Genomic DNA, 23,990 nt, shown 5'->3' on the forward strand with positions numbered 1-23,990 from the left:
TATTATACAATAAATATATTATAAAATATACTGAGTCTGCCTCAGTCTATGAATAGGACCTGTGCAATATATATAATACATTAATCCCTAGAATAACTTCTCGTTTATTCAAAACTTGAATTGTATATACTAAACAACGTTTTATAATCTACATATTTAGTAAATATATTTATATAACATATTTTTTCATAGTGAAGTGAAAACTTCTTTAGCTGCGTTGTGGACTTTTTGGAAGGGAAATATTATGCGTTCGCGTCATTGACATGCTCATGACTGGCGCACGCGCAGTGTGCTGTGCGCCTTAAACACTTTTTGGATGGGTGAAATCTCGTGCGTTCGCGTCACCGACATCCTTATAGCAGTATATATGCTGTCAGTACTATAAAATGCAATCAGTACTATAAAATATAAAATGACAATCGATCGCTTTTACACGATACTTAGATAAATTTGAATCAAACATTTTCATTTCTTACTTTAGTTACCATAAGCTTATTGTATCTTTTTTAGAACAAAATGAAATAATTGAAAGTACAAAAAGTCTAAGTATTGTTGAAATTCATGATGACAATGATGGAAACAACTAAAATAATGTTAAAAATCAAGTACATTGAAATTTAAGTAAATACAAATACTATCCATAAATAATATGATTGTATGTTAATTGTTATTTCAGTTTAATTGTATTTATATTTTATCATCATCTTGTACAGCCCGTAATATATTTAAATAATAAAAAACCATATAAACATGCATAAAATTGTTGTTCGAAGTGTCAATAGACGTGAAAACCAGATAAATTTAATTCAAACGTTATGAAATTTCAAATTTTAATACTAAAAGTTCTATCGACAGTCTCTATAACTGCCAACTTTAATTTAAATTTTTTTTTGCAATAAGAACAGATCTGACACTACAGGCGAAACAATACCTAACCCTAAAATAGCTGTTGTTCTTCACATTTATAAGAAGGGTGTCCCAAATGTAATTAAAAAGTTTTAACCTATTTATCTTTTAAGAGTACTTTCTAGAGTATTTGAAAAATTAATGTATAACAGGAGTTTATGGTTCATTGTAATTTAATATTAAAGTATCACCATAGAAGTCTTCTCATGGGAATAGACCCCTGGACTAATATGAATATATTGAACAGTCGCTGATTCAAATAAACTCGGTAAACTATTACTCAATACTATGAAATTAACAGGAATTCCACGAGATAGCATAATGGATCTCTTCCTATACTGGGTGATTCACTTAACTTATTCGTTAAAAGTTGATGGATACTAGAAAAAGGTATTGATTTGAAATGTTTTGCAGCTATTATAACTTTTTTTGTTTTGCAGCTAACTACTTTTTTAATTCATTTTGAAAAAATTAAATTTCTGATTTCCACAGAAATGATATCAACATTCTTACTTTACATAGAACATCCTGTATATTTTTGAATTTTAAAGTCTACATGTATACATACATTTGAATATAAATTCCTTAAGAAAATATAAATCACTTTATAAAATAAACACTGTAAATATTAAGTTTTGTTTAAAAATTCTATATTTTACAACAGGAAATACTGCTTTAAATAAGCACGTAGCATTAGTGATTTATTTTCTATTTATAATCCAAAGACTCGGTATTTTAAATTCATATATATTTTATATTCTAATTAATACAATTCAAATAGGATGAAACAAATATAACCCTCGTTTGTAAATAATAAAAATACATGCATACGTACAAACTGAACCGGTAAAACAAAGACGTAAGCAACAATAAAACCATAATAACAATTTAAAATTGCAAATCGAACTTTAATTAAAACCTCGCTAATAATTATTAACCGATTGATTTCCCTCCGGCTTTGTTGAATTTTACTCGAATGATGCATAAATGTTGTACGGTTCCATAACGTGAATTATTTTACAATACAAAATGAATTTTTAAGCAACCCCTTTATCCATTTTTAAACGACGCCCATAAAAAGAAACCGTTTCGATAAATTTACAGGGCGAAAGTACAGTCTAAAAACCGCTTCGGAGCCGGATAAACAGACCCAATAAAATATTAAAACGCCACGAACAGTTCGTAAACGTCGCACAAAAAACGTACGATTCCTCACCACGATCCTGAATTATTTCGCGGCGAAAATGCAATTGACGAAAAATGGAGGAAATAATACGGAGCAATTTCCAATGAATTATCGATCGATTTTAACGAAAGTTTTTTTTATTGGTCCCATTCGTATTATTGGTTTTGACTCGTTACTGAATTTGTGTATTTGGAAATGCTCGTAAAACGAAATGAGTTGATAAATATTTTGTGTTTATGGATGATGAAATATGGACAAATTCGATTTAAAAATTGGAATTAAAAACGTGATTATACAGTTTTAATTCCTAAGGCGGGATGGAATATGCTTTAATGTTTGTATAATTTTTAATCTCTTCCAGTTTTAATGAGTTTTCTCAATTTTATCGAAAGCCCTCGATAAACGAACACATTGAAATAAGTTGGATCAACAAGTGTAAATTAAAATAGTAAGTATTCCCCAAGTCCAGGGGTGGTTTTGGGGCGCATTTTAACAAATCATCGCGGTTTGGACGGAGGTTTTCGTTCGGACGTTGTCTAATGTGCCTCGTATATTTGCGTTTTAATTCAATGTCGAGATTTCGGTGCAATGACATTCAAAAAATAGAGCAAAATGGGATATGTAAATGTGAAGAGGGAAAACGGGATTTCGACAATGGTGAAATGAATGTTTCTTTCTGTTTGTGGATTTTAAAGATGACTCCTAGGAATTTGCCCCTTTAAAATTTAAAATTTAGAGTGTTTTTTAGTCGTTTAGAAGGTAGGAGTAATGAAGATACATATTCTTAACATAAAAGTTAAATGACAAACTTTTATTCGCACGAAACTGTTCTATGATATTAAGTTTGACTTTTGTTTAGTCAAATATTCTCCAAATAAATAACCAAATACACTCTTTTAAATTTTTTTTTTTTTTTTTTTTTTTTTTCTGGGGACAGAGAGGGGAAAGTGTAAACCCCCCTCCGGGCACCGATCCGGAGATCATAACCAATTGGAAACCATATGTGCTAGCACATATGGGGGAAAGGGCGTGTATATACATACACGGGTGAAGTTGAACCAGAAGACGGGACTGACAAAGATGCCAGCCCCCTGTCAACTGGTTCCCGGAAGAACAAGCCCAATCTGAGGAAGGTCCTAGAACCTCCCTGGGTGAGGATTGGGCTTGCAGTTGATCCGTCGGCCTCCCGCCACCACTGGCTTGTGGAGCGGGACTGCCCGAGAGATGTACTCTTTTAAAGTAGACAATTTGAATTATATTGCATTATATTGCAACAAATATGCGTAGATTATTAATAACAAAACTTTTAAAACAAAAATAAAATTAAATTCACCAAATTAATAAAACTAAAATGAAAGAAAAAAGTAAGTAAATATTAACCGGTGCATTTTTCCAATCATTACTTTATCGATCTCTCTTCTTGTTCTACGAACAGCATCCATCCTCTAAATTAGTGAACGAATAAATTTTTGATCCGTAGCTCGCCATTCTTTCTCAAGAGCATTAACAAGCTTCTTTAACTTTTCAGGCTAATAGTTTCGAGTTTAAATTTGTCTTTAAGATCTCGCATGGTAAAGGTCGTCTACAAAAACAAACAAATGAAATTAGTTATTAGTAATTAGTAACATAACCTAATTGTTGCTAACTCAGAAAGAACTGGAAGTAGAAAATAAATTTAAGATATCTACCGACTAGATATGCAAATATTCAAATAATATTTAAAATATTTTGTAGTCAATTAATATTTTTCTGAAATATAGGCGACGTCTTAAACCAGTAATAGTGAAATAAATTTGGAATGGAAATTTTGGACCATTAGGCCTAATGTATGTAAAGTAGGAGCCGAAGACAAGAAACCGAATAAGTCATCACGTTTTGTTTAGGTCATGGGGAAATTAGGGGAAATGAGCAAAAGGCCAATGGATGTGAGTAGGTGTCGCCCTTAATTATGGATGTTTTCCTGCGGTTTCACCCCCTCCCCGAAGTCTATTAAAGGAAACTAACGGCACGGCGAAGGTGCACGATATTGCGAACGTAATTTTCGACCTGATAAATAGCGCCAGCTCCTCCAACTTTAATCATTAAGATAAATGTCCGGCGACAGATTATTATTTTCGAATAAACGTGAGACTAGAAATTTAACTAGATACTGGCAAACATCCGGTGATTTATCAAACTATTGGGGCCGTAGAAAATACTAAACTGTAATTTGTTTTAGTTGCAAAGTCAATATTGTGGCAAAAATTATTCAAAATAATATTAATTCGGTAACAACACGAAGTTTCCCGTAAAACAAACAAATTTCCTCGTGAAATAGTTTCATAACTTTAATTAGATTCCCCCACAAACAAGTTTTGTTCCACACATCCACACACAATATCGGAAGCAACACGAAGATACGGGAATTATACAAAAGATACATTATTAACGCTGAAATATTTCTTTTCAGGAAAAACCGAGCGTGTATCATGGCAGATCTGCACGTGCCCTTGAAACAAGGTAAAATAATCATCTCAACCCGTTTCCCCCCAACAAACACAAGTGTTCAAACTTAATATTCCCACAATGGATAACATGAAACAATCGATGGTTTGAAACGGGTAATCTAGTGTAATTAATTAGAGCGTAATCTGGGGAGTGATCAATCTTTTTCACGGAACTGAACGAGATTTATGTTTGTCGGGCACGCTGAAAAATTGACTTGTTGCTTGTCGAACTGCGTGGGAGTAAATCTCTGTAATTAATACACTGATTTATATTCTTTTTCTAATGTCAAACTTAAGGATAAATCAACATTTACATGGGCCATTCTGTTTCAAATCAACCTGTCCATTTTTGATTTTACTATATATTTTTATATAATATTTATACACTTCCCAAAATCTCAATTGGTGTAACAAGTGTAAAAATAATTACTTCTTTTCAAGAAAGCTTTTTGGACCAAGTATAATAATATGGAATAGGGACTCAAAATGAGGAAAACTTTTAAATCAGTTTGACAATATTTTGTAAAGAATAGTCAGACAATTGTTCAGTTAATTTCATTGGTTGAAGTACTATCATTACTATGTTACTTACGATCAATTGTAGTTTACCTCGTTTAAAGTTTTCCAAAAGCACAACTACTTTAGCAAGTGGTCATGTTAAACTTATTCTTTTTTGATTTTGTGTCTATTATTTATTTGTAAATACAGAATATTCTACTTAACTTAATTTAGAAGTTTATAAGTAATTATAATAATATAATTTAAAAGTTCAAAACTATATAGAGTGTTCCATTGAAAATAACAAATTTAATGTCACATTTAATGTTGTTATTGCTATAAAAATCAATCCAAATCAATATCTCTTTCTATTCTCTATTAACTTCTAACGAATAAGATAGTTATGTGAATAACCCTGTATAATTATTATACTTCAATCTGAGAAAAGTTGTTCATCCGAAATGAAGGTTAGTTGTACTGAAAATAATATTACATCAGAATTGTATCGAGCATCATCGATATTTTGTTCTATTTAGTTTGTTGTTTTAGAAAGCTTTAACGATTTAAAATGTCCAGTAATAAAATTACAACCGGTAGGTAACTTATTAATATTGTCGATTTAATATAAATATTTCAATAGTTTCAATAATGAAATTACTAATGACAATTATTTTTTTCTGTATTATGATTGGTTACAATTAAAGTTTGTTTATTATATGAAGTAACGTTAATTTAAAATTTCTTAAAATTGGAATTATAATTATTGAATTAAAGAATTACTTGAGTAAATGTAATATAAATGAAGTAAGCTTTAAAACCATAATTAGGTTTATGTTTTAAAAAAAATCTGAAAAAAAAAAAAAAGATTTCGATTAGCCTGATGAGATGCAGCATCTGTAAAGTTTAATTTGAGAGATTTTAACGTTGCTGTTTCTCGGAAACTTCTGGACCAAGAGTGCAAAATATATAGCAGTGATGACGTTTCATGCAAATCGCTTAGCTGAAAGAAGCACTTTCGTAAATATTTTGTATATACTTCACTTTTAATGTCGAGTGTTATGTGCAGTATACAGACATTTTATAGGAGAAAGCATCTTTTACTTTACGAATCGTAACACGGAAATATAAAATATTTTCTACCTGCCGTTTGATGTCTAACGCAAGGGGATTTTTTATTTAACATTGATAAAATATTATAAACTGTTTGGTACAATCCTAAAATGCAGCAGTTGTCATTATTCTATATTATATGTTATATTATATTATATAAACATTATGCCTATAACTATTTTACTTAATGTGAACTTCCAAAATAATAATAGTTTACTGAGGTTGTTTTATATTCTACTCTGAAATAATCCATAAAATATTTATTTGTCTGAATTGAGCTGGATATAAATATTGAAACTTTAATTCTGAAAGGACTTTTTATTGACTAAATGGGTAATGTTTAATTTAACATCAGTACTTTTTTATCCTTTTTTTATAATTTTAGCACTCTTCGAGGCTTCGAGCTTCGACGACCAATTTTCGAATACACTGTTCCAAGAAATTAAAGCATCCCACCAATAATAATTGAAAACGTGAAAAATAAACTTATACATATACTAATTGTTACAAAGTATCTTTAGAAATATTGTTTTTCCTAAAAAATCAAAAATTAACAAAATTTGATGTTTTTAAAAAATACAAATTTTAACTTGTGGTATTTTCACCTCTACTATAAATGAGTGTCTCATAAATTCTGTTCAAAATCTGGGTTAGAATTTCCTTTTGGTCCAAATTCTCCCAAATTTCGAATACAAGACGCTCCGGACGATTAGGGTGGTCCCTTAAACGTTTCCCAATAATGTCACAAATATGTTCTATTAGGTTAAGGTCTGAACTGCGACCTGGCCAGGCGATAGCATTAATCCCAATGTCTGTAAGATAATTTCGAACAACATGGGTCGTGCATTATCCACCTATAAAAGGGGCATATGGCACGACATGTTCCTCTAGAATATTCAAAATGTAACGCTCAGTATTAACACTGAAGGTTAATTGATCATCTAACCAATCCACATTCTTAGTTGAAAGCAAGATTTTCTTTATATGTTAAGTATCTGGATAAACAAACCTCTCATCCACACACACACAACTTAAACTAAATTTCATCGGTCCCATTTGTTTCAGGTTTGGCTAATTTGAGTTACCAATAAGAATGGATTATTTTTTGACATTTGAATTACCAGTTTATTGATTATTTCAAGTTTTTCGAATTCGTTGAATATTTTTGGTAGCCATAACTTGCCCTGTTTCTTTAAATTGTTTATTAATACACGAAACGACTTCTCTAAAACTAAATAATACTTTTTCTTACAGTACCTGGTACAGTTTGACTACGTTCATTATTAAATAATTGTAATAAAAAACTTCTTGTAAGTAATCGACTGAATTGAAATATTTGAAAGCTTGCATTTTACTTTAACGCAAAATAAAAAATGCAAGTAGTTCATTAAAGAATAAAATTAAATTGGCCAGCTGCACAGTGGACACAACAATAACAGAAAAAAACACTAGACATTACGTATATTGGAATCCAATTTAAGTAGTAGAGCATGTTCAATACATTTAGTTCCATTAAATACAAAATTACAACCAGAATCGCCCGGTCGGACCTTAAATATTCATCTTGTATAAAATCAACAAAAACCCAATTTTTCAGTTGTAAAATTCACTACAAATTTATTTGTTTTATTCAAAATTTTTAGATGTTTACATTTAAAAAGTACGCACAGAGTCGACTCTCTGTTTGCCCCAATAATACGCCAAATAACTTACAAAACGCAGTTTAATGTAAATCGAGTTGCCAGAAGGAAATAGAAGTCGACTCTTCGAACAGTTTTCAACTTACTTAGTGGAAATTGGCTCGCGAACGTATTGTGCCGGGAAAAAAAAGACCAAAACAAGATGGCAAACTTGATACCGACCTATTTAATGGGCGACTGTAAATTTTCCCCGTTTGCGAATTCGGGGGTAGTTTTCCGCACAATGCACCCGCAAACTTGGCACTTTGATTCAACAAGGATTTCCATGTTGGCTGTTACGGACGTGCGCGCGAAGAAATAAAATCGTATGCCGGTGGGAAAATGAGTCGCCGTTACATTTGCGGAACTTTCTCGCTTATCTAATGAACCGAACGACGCGAACGTGTGTTTCCGAAGTGAAAAATTAATGTAAAGGGGACAATTTAAAAACAATTGTCCGTACAATAATTATGAAAGTGTGAAGGGAGGGAGCGACAGATGGACGGCAATTATTCCGGGAACAAGTTTAAAGTAATTTGAGCCGAAAATTCATATTCGAGCCGAAAAGTTTTTTAATAGATAGGGCAAATAAACAAAACGGACAATTTGAATTTATCCGGTAGACAATTTAAAAGTTTGATTAAAGCTAATTTGGTTGTAGAGCTGTTTTAAACGAGTCACATTACTAAGCTCTCTGCGATAAGGTTATGCAAATGTAGCTTTGTTGTTAAAATAATTTGCATTTGTCGGTTCGGATGTGAGTCTAGCGAATAAAAACGCCATAATTGCATTTGTCTTATAATTAAAATGTCCCGTTTTAATGGACAACTTGTGCGCTCAGCCCCTCCGTTTTTAATAAAATTTCGCGAAAACTTTCCTTTACTCTCCGTTTTTGAATGACATGACGTCCGTATGTTTTTCCGCTTCCGGCACGACGGCATAATTGAAAAAGGACCATGAACGTCTACTGTTAATCAAAAGTTGGCGAAAGATGTCGCCGAATAAAACGAGACTCTTACAGATTTTATTACTCTTCCGGAACAACGAACCGAACCGGGAAAGATGCACTCGTCTACAACGTTTTCCTAATGGATTCGTTAATTCAATATTAATGCCGCTTTTCCCCGACTTTAGCATCTCGTTAAAAATATAAAATTACCCAAACAAAAACATTTATATGAAAACTTTTTGCATTTAATCTTTAACTCAACTTATTCCAAGGAGAAACTAAACTCAGTTTCAAAAGTCTTGCACCACTTAGTAAATGACAAATTTACTTCTTTAAATTTAATTCTTTTAGTGCAGCAAAAGAAGTAAACAATTTTATTCTTATGGCAATTTTAATCAAAAAGAAGCATTCATTTGTATATCGCTAAACATTTAATGGAGTACAAAAATCGTAAAAATGCTAGGATATCCATTAACTGGTGACATTCGTTTGCAAATAGTCTTTCTTCGCGAGGAAGGTTTGTCACATAGGTAAGATGCTCAAAGATTGAACATACATATATCATAATACGGTTACAAGGATCAATCAACGAGGTAATGAAACGGGTTCCGTAGAAACGTCCAAGGGTGACACGTCCCAGACAAATCAGGCACATGGTCCAATTGGACCAGCTGCTGTTAGCAGCATTTTCAGACTACGTACCACCAACTCATTATGAATATATTGTAATCATCAGAACTCGTATTGTTGCTGGTCGATTACGATCCAGCAGATTTTTAAGAGTACCTAAGTACTCTTACCTAAGTACTCTTTGATCTTTTTTCGGACGAAAAGATGATACGAGATTCCTTTGAATTGGAATTGGAGAGAATAAGGTGCACAGCAACGAGGTTCCATATGCGGACGAAACTATCACGTTTTGGAGTGGAATGTTACCTATTATATCACCAATACGAAAGGAGGTGAGTCTCAATTTCGTCTTTATGGACGACAATGTTTCCCCACATCGAACTCAAACGATCCGGGATATTCTTAGAGAAGGTGAAACTGAAAGAGTGGAGCTTTCACCACTTTCACCGGATATAAAACCAATTGAGCATGTATGTAATTACTTATTCAGATTAGACTGACAACGTTTAAATCCTCCTACTACAGGCTGCAGTTGAAGAATTGAATAATATCCCACAAGAATTTATTGATAATCTAATAAGAGACATGCACAGGCGTGTAAAGTTTTTGAAACTGAGAGTACTAATCATATAAAAATTAAAATTTAACTAAAAATGTATAATAATTTTGAAAATAATAAATTCAAAATTAGTTGATTTTCATATAAAGTTACATCTTGGACATCTAAAAGTTATAAAATATTTAACATAAAACAATATATTTTATACAGTCATTGTGATATAACAAATAACAAAGTGTCAGCCTTTTTTATTGCTTCTTCTTGTGACTCTTACTGTGAGTCTTAAAACTAACAGTCTTCTTCTTCAAAACCAATGAACTAACAATTTTATACAATATCACAATTGGCGTAAGTACCACAAACAAAGTGGCAGCGATAACGTCAACTAACAAAAATTGGTACCACGGTACGTCCGCATAAGGACTCCTCAAATGAGCAGTTCCGTTGTGTCGTATCACATATTCCATCCAGAACATCACTTTGTCTAGTGGTTTGATTGGTTCGTCGTTCCAAAGGTCGTTAATTTTCTTCACGTTCTCTTTGTACCTATAAAAAATAAATACGGTTATTCATGATAATAGAAATTAAACTATTTTACTGTACTTTTTGTTGTTGATAATTTCCAAGACTGCATTCTTGATTTCCTCATCGGTGGTATTCTTGTGGTCGATTCCGATGCTGGCTTCATATTTTACGAGCCTTTTGATATGCATCAGCTGATCAGAAATAAAAGGAATGCAAATCATTGGAACGTTCTTCGAAAAGGTTTCTTCCAAAGATTGCAAACCGCACTGCATAACGAAAGCCTTCACATTCGGATGGGCTGCAACGAATTCAATTATTGTAAACATAAAAAAATATATCTAATAGCCCTAACCTAAAACATCTTGTTGTTGCAACCATTTTTTAGTGACGACGTTTTTAGGGAGGTCTTTCAGATTGTCTTCTTCGTATTTCCATAAGACTTTATATGGTAATTTTCCCAGTGCTGATATTAAAGTATTCCTGAATTTGTCTGGAACGATTGAACTGAGCACGTTCGATCCCAAACTTACGTAAACTACTCCTTCTTTGGCGCCATCCAAATATTCTTTCACATCCTAAAAATATCCATCGTCAATAAAATGATAAAAGTTGAATGACTTAACATTAAGTGTTGATTTTAAAAATATATTTATCGTTCGATTATGTAAATTATGTGTCAATGTTTACACATTCCTTATCAACACTTACATATTACAGTCAAACTAAAACTACTTCTCACACTAATAAATTACCTTAGGTAAAGGTTGCGGGGGTTTGAGATGCAACCGTCCGATTTCAACGTGCGTGGGAACCTGAGGCCTGGGCGCGTACAAAATGGGATTTGTTGTCGTGAATAAAAAGCTCAATTTCTGCACGGACTCCCCCAAGTAAGGGATATCATTGCCCAGGTACTTTCTGGCGATGGCGTCACTTTTCGGCATCCCTTCGAAATGAATGAAATACCTGGCCCAGATATAGAAGAAGGTGTTGTACCAGCGTTCGAGGAACGTGAGTTCACCTTGGTACTCCGTGTACATGTCGGTGTAGAGGGCGGGATGATGGGGGTTGCCGATGGCGAAGTGCTGGCCTATGTACGCGTTCATCGAGTTCACCCCCACGACCGGGGCGTTGAATCTTTCGCCCAGCGCGTGGAAGATGGGTCCGATGTAGGCTTGGATTATTATCAAGTCGAATTTGGCGTTTGGATCCTGGTAGATTTTTTTGAACTGTTCGTTTTCGAATACTTGTTCGGCGAACTCGTAATTGGCCTGGTACATGATTTTTGTCTTTTCGTGGGGCCAAGCGTCGATCGACACGGTTCTTAAGAAGTTATACTTTTGGCCCAGAACTTTCAAGTAGCTCACGTCTATTTCAGTCAGGTTTTTAAGGGTGGGATCCTTCAGAGGTAAAGGGGTGACCACCGTGACCTGGTGGCCGCGCAGCGACAGCTCCTTCCAGATCGGTTGAAACACGACCTGGTGGCTGTACGACGGCATCTGGAAGACGGCTAAGATCTTCGCACATTGCACACAAGATAAACACACAGCTAACAAAACTATAAACTTCAACATAGTTGCTATTATTTCAAATATTCAAACGCGGAAACGAGATGTCATTGCACTTATTAATAGAACAACGGAACGACTACTGAGCGATGCGTTCAGAAATTTTCAGACCCGGCAACCGACCGTTCCGTGTACGCATCACGTGGTTCAGATCAAGGACACCAATCTTAGTAACGTGTGTAATTATCTATCTATTATAGTAAGTTTAGTGATGAAACGAATAATCTGTCAATGTGGCGCAACGTTGCAACATTTCATTTTGTCAATTTTCACCCAAAATGATTTTTCTAGAACTTACAAGGTTAACTATTAACATTATTATTATAAATATTGCTATTTTAATAATATTAACGATTTTTAAAGTTTTTTATAGATTTAAATATCAAATTAATTTTTATCACCATTTAACAATAATTTTCAAACAGCAATTCAGGTTTTTTTATATTTCTTGACATTAACAAAATTGTTTTACCTTATTAAAAAAAGGTTATTATTAAAATTGTTCATCATTTTTTTTTCTACTTTTTCATTTTACGGTTTTTTATATCGTTAAACAATACTAAATTATTAATAATGTAAAATTAATTTTCAAAAATTTTTATGACATTTTAACCAGCAAAATTTAACCATTTGAAACTATCTAATCTAATAACGTGTATTGAATTGTCTTCAATTTTTTTTATGAATTCATTTTCGTATATTTACCAAACAATATTCTGGATTTAATGTTTTTCTTTTTTTCTTTTATTTTTATCACACTTATGGAATTATTTAAACAATGTTTATTTGTTTTATCAAATATATATAACTGCTTCGTTAATATCTTATCTAGAACCGTATTCACATTAGCCCAACAAACATAACGTTCATATAAATTATAATAATTAACACAAACGCACTGCTGAAACATGTAATATTTGAATTTACATGCGATAGTTCGTTTTTATCAACGGGATTATTATTATTGACAAACTAAAATACAAAAGGAGCCAGATAAAAGACAAGATCCGAGATTGTTTAGGGAAATCATGAACAAAGAATGCGCCCGTAAACATTCAAATACGATATGCAATATCTGTGTTGCAGCTGGTCGTTCACTATCAATATCGAACGGGCACTGCCTTAATAAAAGTACCCGGATATAAGGAACATCTCTTTGGTGTTGCCCTCGATGGAAATGAAACAAGAAAATTCATTTTTTCTCATTTTGGTTTATATAAAATTAATAATGAATATAACAATGTTTTTTTAAAGATAGTTAACTAGATAACATCTACAATAGTGAATACTAAACGATACTTCCCTAAAATGTATAGGGATGTAAACATCGTTAAAATAAACAGTGGTCTAACAATATATTGATTATCGGTAATTTAGGACAAAACAGCATGTTAAAAATATTAATAAACTTTCCATTTCATTTTTCTCAAATTTCTAATTAATTATTTAATTAAATAACATTACAAACTTTGAATATTTTTTGAGAATAAAAAACAGAATCTTCTGCATAACCATTACCAAACCAGTAATAAAACTAATATTATCATATTCATTGAGAAATAAATAAAATTAATTAAAATAAAAAAAATTATAGAAGTAAAAACTTAGAACTTTTAGTATTAAAATTTGAAATTTCATAAAGTTTCAATTAAAATTGCCAACATCAATCTGGTTTTTATATCTCTTATCTATATCACTCCGAGTAACTTATATGCATGTTTATGTGGTTTTTTTATTATTCAAATATATTACGGGCTGTACAAGATCATGACAAAACATAAATACGATTCAATTGAAATAACAATTAATATACAATCATATTATTTATGAATAGTATTTGTATTTACTTAAATTTCAATGTACATTATTTTAATTGTTTGCATCATTATCATTATTAATTTCAACAATACTCAGACTTTTTGTACTTTCAATTATTTCATTTAGTTCTAAAAAAGATACAGGCTTATGACAACTAAAGTAAGAAATGAAAATGTTTGATTCAAATTTAGCTAAGTATCACTTAAAAACGGCATTGCGGCGATTGTCGTTTTATATTTTGTAGTACTGAGTTTTCGATTATTGGACATGGCCATTCAAATAATAATCAAACAAAAACACTATTTCAACAATGCACTGTATATAAATATTGAACTTTTTCCTGAATACATTCAATTTCACTTATAAGATATACACTGCCCTATACGTCAGCTGTATAGCTACAGAAATACTGGTATAAGCATGTCGGTGACGTGAACGCACGAGATTTCATCCTTCGAAAAAGTATCTAAGGAGCACAGCACACTGCGCGTGCGTCAGTCATGAGCATATCGGTGACGCGAACTCATAAGATTTTACCCTATATGTATGATGACCTATTCATGAAAGGTGTAACCCAAAGTTTACCATATGGGGCTGCATTTCGGGATTTGGAATGAGTCCTCTCCTTTGAATAGAGGGTATCATGTATCGTTTTATGTATAAAGAAATATTGAGGAACAACGTGGTAACATATTCAGATAAAAATATGCCACTAAAAATTTATTTCAACAACCTAATGACCCAAAGCACACACATAACATTTGGAGCAGTAACTTTTCATGTCATCTAAACTCCATTGAAAACTTGTGGGAGATAATGAACAACAAAATAAAATAGAAAGAGTGTAGTAACCAGTAAGATTTGCAGGGGGTCTGACCAAATATGAATCCAAATATTATTGACCATCTGTTGCTTTCCATGAAAAAAGGTGTTCAGATGATGATGGGAATTTTACAATATTTTAGTGGATAATTATTGAAATACTAATTACAAATTATTTCTAGTAATAAAACTTTAAATAGCATATTTTAATAGTCTATACTTCAATTATAATTTCAAATGAATACTCAAATAATTTTTGAGTCACAGCCTTCGAAACAATAGTTGTTCAACAGTTAGAAAGTTAGCTGATGGAATAAAACGAAATAAAGCATTGTTTTATCGATACATCGTTGTTATGTTTCGTTACTAAAACATCAACACATCGTTTGCATCTCAATGTATGAGGCATTCAATCATGCCTGTCCAAAAACTTGTCACTAGCTTGTCATTTATAGTAATTAGTACTTGTATTAAATTATTACATGTGTAATATAATTTTATAGAAAACTAGTAATATTATTTGTAACTATAGATTGAAGTGACAAAAAAAGGAAAGGGAGTAGTTCGTTAGTTGGATAATTGCACGTTTACTTCTGGTACGAGTAAATCCGTAATGTATTAATTACACGGCGGGATACCAATTATTCACCAATCATGTCGAGGATGTCGCATATCATACGATTATAGTCTGCCGAACATTATGAATTCCTACATGATAAATCAACTAGCAGTATCCAATCAACACTGTTTAACTTATTCATCGATGTGTTGAAAATATTAATACAATAATGTACCAGTTGATTTTAAAGTTGGTCGACCAAAATTAGAAATATCTTTCTCAGTTCACTTGAATATAAATCCAACATTTTTTAATTGATAAAAGGATACCGTTTCATAAAACAAATTCCAATAGTAAATCTCTCGAACGAACGATTCCAATTATACAAACGTATTAAAACTTGATGAATCAATTAGAAATTCCCGTCGTGTAACAACCACTCATTTAAATGTAAAACAACAAACACACGGAACGTTCCCAATAAATTTTAATAGGTTGCTCACTAAATTTGCATCCATTTCGCCACGATTAATAACTTGCGCTGCACATAAAATCAACACATCAACGGGAATAATAGTTTTCGTAGTGCACGATTATTTTTAACAATCCCCCTTCGACGAACTCAACAAATTGCCGAACGTTAAGTCGGAGATAGTTTGTGATGTCATATATTAACGAAAGGAACACTGTTGCCAACGCGGCATTTCTTCCACTAGATTTGGTCCAGATAAGAACGCGTTTCCCGGTTTTTGCCCCACGAAAATTCCTCATTAAATAACGAACGACTACGGCAACACGGCGAGATTAATAGTTACAACGGTAATGATTCCGGGTGTTTTGTTGCGGCGGCGATAAGTCACCATAAGGGGGTAGTTCACCCAATAGGAGATGTGTGTTTATTAAATGGGAATGCGCATGACGATTTTACGACTTAAATTAGTTACATAATGAGTCTCGGAATAAAACCTTATTATCCTGTATATCCAAACCAGGTTTCTCTGTTTAATTTTGTCATTAAAATGTTTTCAAAACTGTTAAATCAAAATAATTAATTTTTATTTTTTTACCTAAAAATTCTTTAATCGACTACTCATTAATTTTACTTACAAGAATTTCACAAAAACTTTTGACCATACACCATTAAATTAAATTGTAAAATAATAATAATAAAATAATAAAATGTGGAATATTTTATTTTAAAATAAATCTTTATTTATTTTATTTTTTTTTTACAAACAAACTTTTAATTGATGCTTTTCTTCGATTAAATAGGTTTAAAAATATTTTCAATATGTCTTAATTAACCCTAGACGTTCAGTCTTACTTTTTTATTATATATTTAATAGACATAAAAATAAACAACTTTATATTTCTTGTAAAACTTTCAAAAAACATTCTGTGGTTTGAACACATTTTAATCGGCTCATTCTAAATTTATCTGTTGTTTAGAACCGTAAAATACCACAAAAAAACTTACTTCTGAACACTTTGTTGTTATAATTGTAATTTGGGAATTGTAATGGTCAAACTGGTAATGTCAAGAAACTACATGGTGGTGGTCGACAACAGGCTTGACCAGAAGGTACTACTACTTAATGAAATATCACATTTTCTACATCCAGGCTTTATGAGAATGTTGGAATCACTTTAAGTCTCTCTATCATTAGAAAAAGGATACATGGAGCTGGTCTAAGAGTCAGAAGACGTTTTTAATATCTTCTGTCAAACAGGTTAAACAATCACCACCAATGGATTGCAGCTGAATGGTGTAATTGTTTGTTCACAGATAAGTCTAATATTTATTGTAACACTCCGATAGCCATATTTGGACATGGTGAGAGCTATCATGGGCAAAGCTCAAACTGTTGCTTTTGGAGGTGAACAGAACCATGTGGAATGGAATTTCTTTAGAGACATGCACGGAGTTGCCTATATTAAACCGGCTAACTATGAAGGCTCGGCTATATCTCGACTCATTTATTCAACCAATTACTATTCTATTTGCTCAAGAATTTGGATCAAATTTCATTTTTATAGAAAACCACCTTCGATTCCATCATAGGAAACATAAATTAGGAGTTGAAAAATGATGACATTACTCGGATACAGTGTTCTCCAGACTGCAATCCGATTGAACACGTCTGGGACCATCTTCAAAGACAAATTTAAACACGAAGACACCAGCCTCAAAATTTGAAGTAACTTACTAATCTTCTTAGAGAAGAATGGCGAGCTGTGTATCAAGAATTTATTCCTCCACTAATTTTAAGTATGCCAAGAAGGGTGGAAGCTGTTTGTAGAGCAAGGGGGTACTTACAAAGTACTGATTAAAAGAATATTCTTTTTAATATTCTCTTTTCTTGGATTTTAATAAATTAAAAGAAAATATTTCAGTTAATATATGTCAGAGGTTTCCCAGTAGTACCTATGTTTCATACGGTACATGGATTTAAGAATGGTAATAGTACCGAGAGAGATGTGAGAGAGTGAACAATTAAGCTCCGCCATAGAAGTTGAGCTTTCATGTCACTAGATTGTTTATCACTTGATTAACATCCTGTATCCTATTAGCTAAATTACACTCATATAAGGACGTCTTTGTGGGTTATTCATTAACTATATTCAAAATGGTAGATAATCCTAAGCGCTGCAGGAATAAAAATTTCTCATATGTTAATAATTTAATATACACACAATGTGAACAAAATCGTGATAAAATTTGAGCAACACCATTTTTAATTTGCAGAGGACCACCTACCTGTCAGGAATTTAATTAATGAAACTCTAATAAATGATAGCAAAAATATTTTTCATTATATTATGGGGAATTTTTAGATATATGAATTAATTAGTGTGGCATCAAAAAACTTTTTTACATACAAAAGAAATAAAATTACTTTCCGAAAAATTGTATACCATTTTTCTAATATTATTTCAGTTTCCTTAAATCTGTCGTAATAAAAATTAATTTAAATTGTGAATTATGAGATTTAATTTACACATAATAATTTGCTCCCCACGCAATTTGTTACACTCACACGGGAATACCACGCAATTCGAGTTGAAATTGTTTCCAATTAATTTAACAAAAATCTCCCCTTCAAAAACATCTTGTAAACAAAACCCATAACGTTGTACAGTTATTACACTTAATACTTCCGAAAACCCATTCTAAAGCCACCCACATTCGTATAAAATTTCACGAGTCGCACACGTAAACGCACTCCAAACCGCATTTATAAAATTAACCTGCTAATTAACAAAATTAATTCTACAGTTTCCATTGCCGTTCCGAAAACTGGAAGCGAAACAATAAAACGATGGAAAGTGACCCGATTATTTACATCCCTGTCTAAATTCCGACGAATGTTAATTTTCTTTTGTGATCTCTGAACTTTTTCAATTGTAACGATGCTTTTTGGAGATCAAACGATTTAAAATGACTGAAAGCTTATATATTCTATTAGTTAAATTTGATAAAAATCCGTTTGGGAACGAGCTGACCTGCACTGAAAAACAAGAAGCTGATTCAGCGTCTGATTTACATGCGCTCACTTAACTTTCAGGCACTTTCAGGGTGAAAAGAACACAATTTGCAATACATTTTTTTTAATATGGTATTATTTCTTTTTAACATTTATACAAGGCGTTTACGTTCAATAATGAAGAAAATCTAAACAACTTTTTTACTCCTGAAAAATGTATAAACCCTCATATTGTTTATTTGTCACATTTCTGTTATATTTGGTTCAATCCTGACTAAATAAGTCCTAAATATATCCATGTCTACAATTCAATATTATAAACTTTTCTCCAAACCACAATAGTACTAATTTCTCCTTAAGACTTTCCTGCTTACCTTCACTTATTTTAATATTTTACATCATTTTTAACACCCAGTACATAATTTTTTCACGTTACCATTACAGAAAGGGTTTTGGAATTTGAATTGATAAAGTCCTGTTTCGTATAATTTCAGGGATAGGCATTTCCGGGATGCATTTCTGACCTGAAGGGTTCAAAGATTGTCTCAAATTCCGGGTTGACATAGTTGCAATAATTGTACAATATTCCCGCTACCGTTTCCATACGTCCAAACGGCAAAAATTGCAGTTTCAATTAATCGAAACACCCTTGGGTGGCTGCAATGAATCAATTTGTACGGTGTAAGAACGACGATCCGAAATCCACATGCATCTTCTATTAAATCATCCGAGGTGTGATTTATTATTGGGAATTGGGTAATACAATTCACCTAAATGGAAATAGAATAATTGCGGAAGTCGATATTATTTATTATCTCCAATGGCGGCTTCAGTAATTTCCCGTACAATACCAGCACGCGTCCTTTTTTAGTTTTGAATGATTAATTGAATTTCAAATATAGATGAAGGTAAAATTCGTGTTGCGAGATAGTTATTAAAAGTTAATATTCTGTGAGATGTTGAGGGTTGTTTAAAATTCCATGAAATGCAAAGTTTCGCTTTACTACAGGTATTGATGCATGTTTGTGCAACTAAATTATGCACAAATTTCCCTGCTAAACATCAGACAAAATACATTTAAATAAAGTTAACTTAGAAACAAATTATGGATTCAGCCCCCGTTGCAATCACTAATTGTCATATTCGTATTTTGTGGATGATTGAACAACACTGAAAGCACGTGCGCGCCTGCAAAGTTGCAATTACTGTAGTCCGACGACGGCGTCGCAACGCTCCAATTACATAATTATTTTATTCGTTTCTTTTGCCGTCTGGAAAATGCACAATAATTGGTAATTCGAATTTGAATGCCATCATGTTATTATGTTATTTTCTGTAAATGTTATTTTCCAACCTATTACCTGCCATTTATTTTTACAATCATTTTTGAATTTAAGAAACATGTTTTGAACTCCGTTAATAAAACGCTTTTCGATATTTAATGGCTGACAAACCTTTCAACTTAATCATTTTAGTGTTTGTTGCAGTGATGGAACGACACAAGGAGATGGTCAGGTAAACAGAACACGTGGATCGTTTTCCATCAAAAAATGGAGAACACGAGCTGCGTAGACGAACCGTACGGTAACTTCTCCACCATCTTCGGCCAGACGGACGTGCCGGAATGGGAAGCTCTACTGACCATCGGCACCCTCAGCCTACTCATTTTACTGACCATCATCGGCAACGTACTGGTAAGAAACTTGTGTAAACCACATATCCGACGGATGTAGCAAAGAGGCAAATATTATTTCCAGGTGGTTTTGAGCGTCTTCACCTACAAACCGTTGCGGATCGTCCAGAATTTCTTCATTGTCTCGCTGGCGGTCGCCGACTTGACGGTGGCGATTCTGGTGCTACCTTTGAACGTCGTTTACTCGGTTTTGGGACGATGGACGTTCGGAATAGACATTTGCAAAATGTGGTTGACGTCCGACGTGCTCTGTTGCACCGCTTCGATACTCAATCTTTGCGCCATCGCCCTCGACAGGTACTTTATCCCATGTTTTACTTTAAATTGTTATCCAGTCATATTGTTACAGGTTCTGGGCCATAACGGATCCAATCAACTACGCCCAAAAGCGTACTCTTAAGCGAGTGTTACTCCTAATCGCCGGCGTCTGGATCCTCTCCCTCCTCATCAGCTCACCACCTCTGATCGGATGGAACGATTGGCCCGAGCCGGCCGAATTCGAGATGAAGCAAGAGTGCACCCTCACCCGAATACAAGGCTACGTGATCTACTCCTCCCTCGGCTCGTTCTTCATACCCCTGTTCATCATGACCATAGTGTACGTCGAGATTTTCATAGCGACGAAACGGCGACTTAGAGAGCGGGCGCAGGCGTCGAAAATCAACGCCATCTCCAAGAACCAATCGACGATGACACCAAGGGAACGACAACCAGACCAGGAGTCGGTGAGCAGCGAGACCAACCACAACGAACACGCCGAACTGAACGGCAAGGCCAAAGAGAAGAAGCAGAAGAAGAAGAAGAGGAAGTGCGGAGAGAGCAACGAGAACAACACGCACCTGAAGCCGATTCTGTCGCACGAGGACTCCCTGACCGACAATCCGGAGACGTCGTCGATCTCGCGCCGGAACTCGAACCCGTGCACGTCGGACGCCAAGGCGGCCACGATCAGCGCCCCGACAACGATAACGATAGCCAACTCGAGGGAGAGCCCGAAGGTGGTGCTGAACGAGGGGGGTGCGACGAAGAAGCCCGGCTTCGTCTATCAGTTCATCGAGGAGAAGCAGCGCATCTCGCTGTCGAAGGAGCGACGGGCGGCCAGGACCCTGGGCATCATCATGGGGGTGTTTGTGGTGTGTTGGCTGCCGTTTTTCCTCATGTACGTCATCCTGCCTTTCTGTTCGGTTTGCTGTCCGTCTAGGAGGGTGGTTAACTTCATTACGTGGCTCGGTTATATCAATTCTGTGCTCAATCCGATTATTTACACTATTTTTAACATGGATTTCAGGAGAGCTTTCAGAAAACTCTTAGGAATGAAACCATAAATTACAAATTATTTTACGGTGATATCAAACCAAAAATTTATTATTAGTTGTTTAAATAATATTTTCCTGGCTTCATGATATTAACAGCATCGATATTAATCACTTTATGAACGTTCTTGTAAAAAAAAAAAACTCAAAGAACATGTTTCGAAATGAAGTGACTTCAATGCGAAAACCTACTCTAAAGATTTGTATCATTTTTATTCAGCAGAAATATAAAACGAAAGATAAAAAATATCGTCCCGCATTTAATTCCATTAATTCCCATTCAAACTTTCCTCCTACATTCAAATATCACTCGGACGTTAAAAATTAATTACTAATTTTTCTCGGTTTCATTTGTACATTTCCAGAATAAATAAATATATGTATTAAAATAGCACGGTTATATTTCATAATATTTGGTTTGTTACCGCTAAAAAATTTATGATACATGCACAGATCTCCCCTAATATTTTTTAAATTTTTATTCGAGTCTAAAAAACTATTAAAAAAACTAGACGTATAAAATTACAAAAGTCCGTCGTCAACTAGATATATCGTATTCCCGTGTTTTTTATTAAAGACTGACTGTAGATATTAAAATTGAAGTTCGCTTCTTAAAACACTCTTGTAAATAAGTTCTTCGTCTCCGTGCGGAAACACGAGAAACCACCAAAACACGATTAATAAATTTTAATTTATAATAACAATAAGGATAATCGTGTGAGGTAACCCGCATGTAAATAGCCATAATTTGTCGTCGTTGTTTCCGCTCGTTCCAGTCGCTAGAAGTCTGTAAATATGCGATAAAACGTAGGTGTAATAATTCGATGAGAAAAAGTAGTTAGACCATTCCATTCGTCCTCGATCTGCCCCGAAGGCGGCTGAGCCCTTCGTCATCGGGGCAACGTTCGATGCGTTGTTGTTGTAAATTTTAAATAAAAAATTTAATTATATTAAATTATATGTGGAATCAAAATTGTTGTTGGTTCGTTTGTCACGCTTGAGGTTTGCTCTGCAGGAACAAACGAAGGATGTTTTTTATGGTGCTATGATGTTTTTAGATTAGACGAAACGTTCCTCGAGATTCGGACGTGGCAAACGATACTTTTTATGGATGTAACATATTCGCTTTTAAACGACATACCAAATAAATGAATTGTTAGATCTTAATTAGGCTAGTGTTAATTTTTACTATGTGATACTTATAAATAAATTAAATGAATCGATTAGACTCTAGTTAGGTAAATAATACGTAGGATAATAAATTATTATTTATTGATGATTGTAATATAAGTAGATGAAGTTTGTTGTTGACTAATTGTGTTTTGTTTTTGTTTCATCTCATTTTATCTAAACATTCAGTTTTTGACGTTGGTGTTTTCAATTCAAATTAGCAGGTTGGAAAATTCATGTTATCATCGAGGAAACAAGCAGGAAATGTACAGTGTCATATTTTTTAATGTAAAAATGTTCGAAAAGAATAAAATGGATTTCTATTCAATAATTCATTGTTTTATTTAGACACTTTTAAACATAATTATTTAAAATAGATACTCAACTATTAACTTATTACTAGAAAATACGACAACGATCCGAAACATACGTCTAAGTTAGTTAAAGAATGGTTCGCTTCTCAAAGAGTATGTGTCATGGCTTGGCCAACACAAAACCCAGACCTCAATCCAATGGAAAACCTTTGAGAAGAAATTGATCGGAAAATTCCTGCAAAAAGGCTGTCAAATATGGAAGAACTCTACGAGGAAGTTCAAAATCACTCGAAAGATTATATTAAAAAGCTACTAAAATCAATGAAGAAAAGGTGTTTAGAAGTTATTATGGATATGCTACTAGATATTAAATAAAAGAGGGCTAAATGAACGTTAGGTTGTTTTATTTTAAAGTTGCTCTACTTTTGACCCTTGAATATTTTACAAATATTAATAAATACCTAACTAAACCCACTAATAAACAATTATATTGATTTATTGTTTTTTCAAACATACTGCATAACTTACATTAATATGGATATTTAATCGTACACTTTTATCAAGACAAATGAAAATTTGAATTTGAAAAGTTGCTCTACATATGAGCGATATATATATATATATATATATATATATATATATATATATATATATAGGGAGAAGTCTTTAGAAATATATTAAGAACAGGAAAAGCTGTTAATATGGTATTTTAACAGTAATTAT

The 23,990-nt window shown here is 33.2% G+C and overlaps 2 protein-coding genes across 4 annotated transcripts in view; one reads left to right on the forward strand and one right to left on the reverse strand.

The window, feature by feature from the left end:
* The window catches only part of LOC109595304 (putative tyramine receptor 2), a 110,061-nt gene extending 86,783 nt beyond the window's left edge, over positions 1-23,278 (forward strand). For all 3 annotated transcript variants that reach the window (XM_049965498.1, XM_020010635.2, XM_049965499.1), the window contains 4 exons: positions 4,542-4,591; positions 20,265-20,471; positions 20,535-20,767; positions 20,820-23,278. In XM_049965498.1, the coding sequence (XP_049821455.1) occupies positions 20,328-20,471; positions 20,535-20,767; positions 20,820-21,795 (1,353 nt within the window). In that variant the 5' untranslated portion in view covers positions 4,542-4,591; positions 20,265-20,327 and the 3' untranslated portion in view covers positions 21,796-23,278. The remainder of the gene's footprint in view (positions 1-4,541; positions 4,592-20,264; positions 20,472-20,534; positions 20,768-20,819) is intronic.
* Positions 10,171-12,278, reverse strand: LOC109595333 (UDP-glucosyltransferase 2-like). Its single transcript, XM_049965497.1, has 4 exons — positions 11,281-12,278; positions 10,881-11,103; positions 10,607-10,826; positions 10,171-10,549 (listed from the first exon to the last, which is right to left on the reverse strand). Exons 1-4 carry the CDS (start codon positions 12,097-12,099, stop codon positions 10,252-10,254), a joined length of 1,560 nt encoding a protein of 519 aa, XP_049821454.1. The 5' UTR covers positions 12,100-12,278; the 3' UTR covers positions 10,171-10,251.
* Positions 23,279-23,990: the final 712 nt, after the last annotated feature.

Source organism: Aethina tumida, chromosome 3 (genome assembly GCF_024364675.1).
Source record: "Aethina tumida isolate Nest 87 chromosome 3, icAetTumi1.1, whole genome shotgun sequence".
In the NCBI taxonomy this organism is placed as follows: Eukaryota; Metazoa; Arthropoda; class Insecta; order Coleoptera; family Nitidulidae; genus Aethina; species Aethina tumida.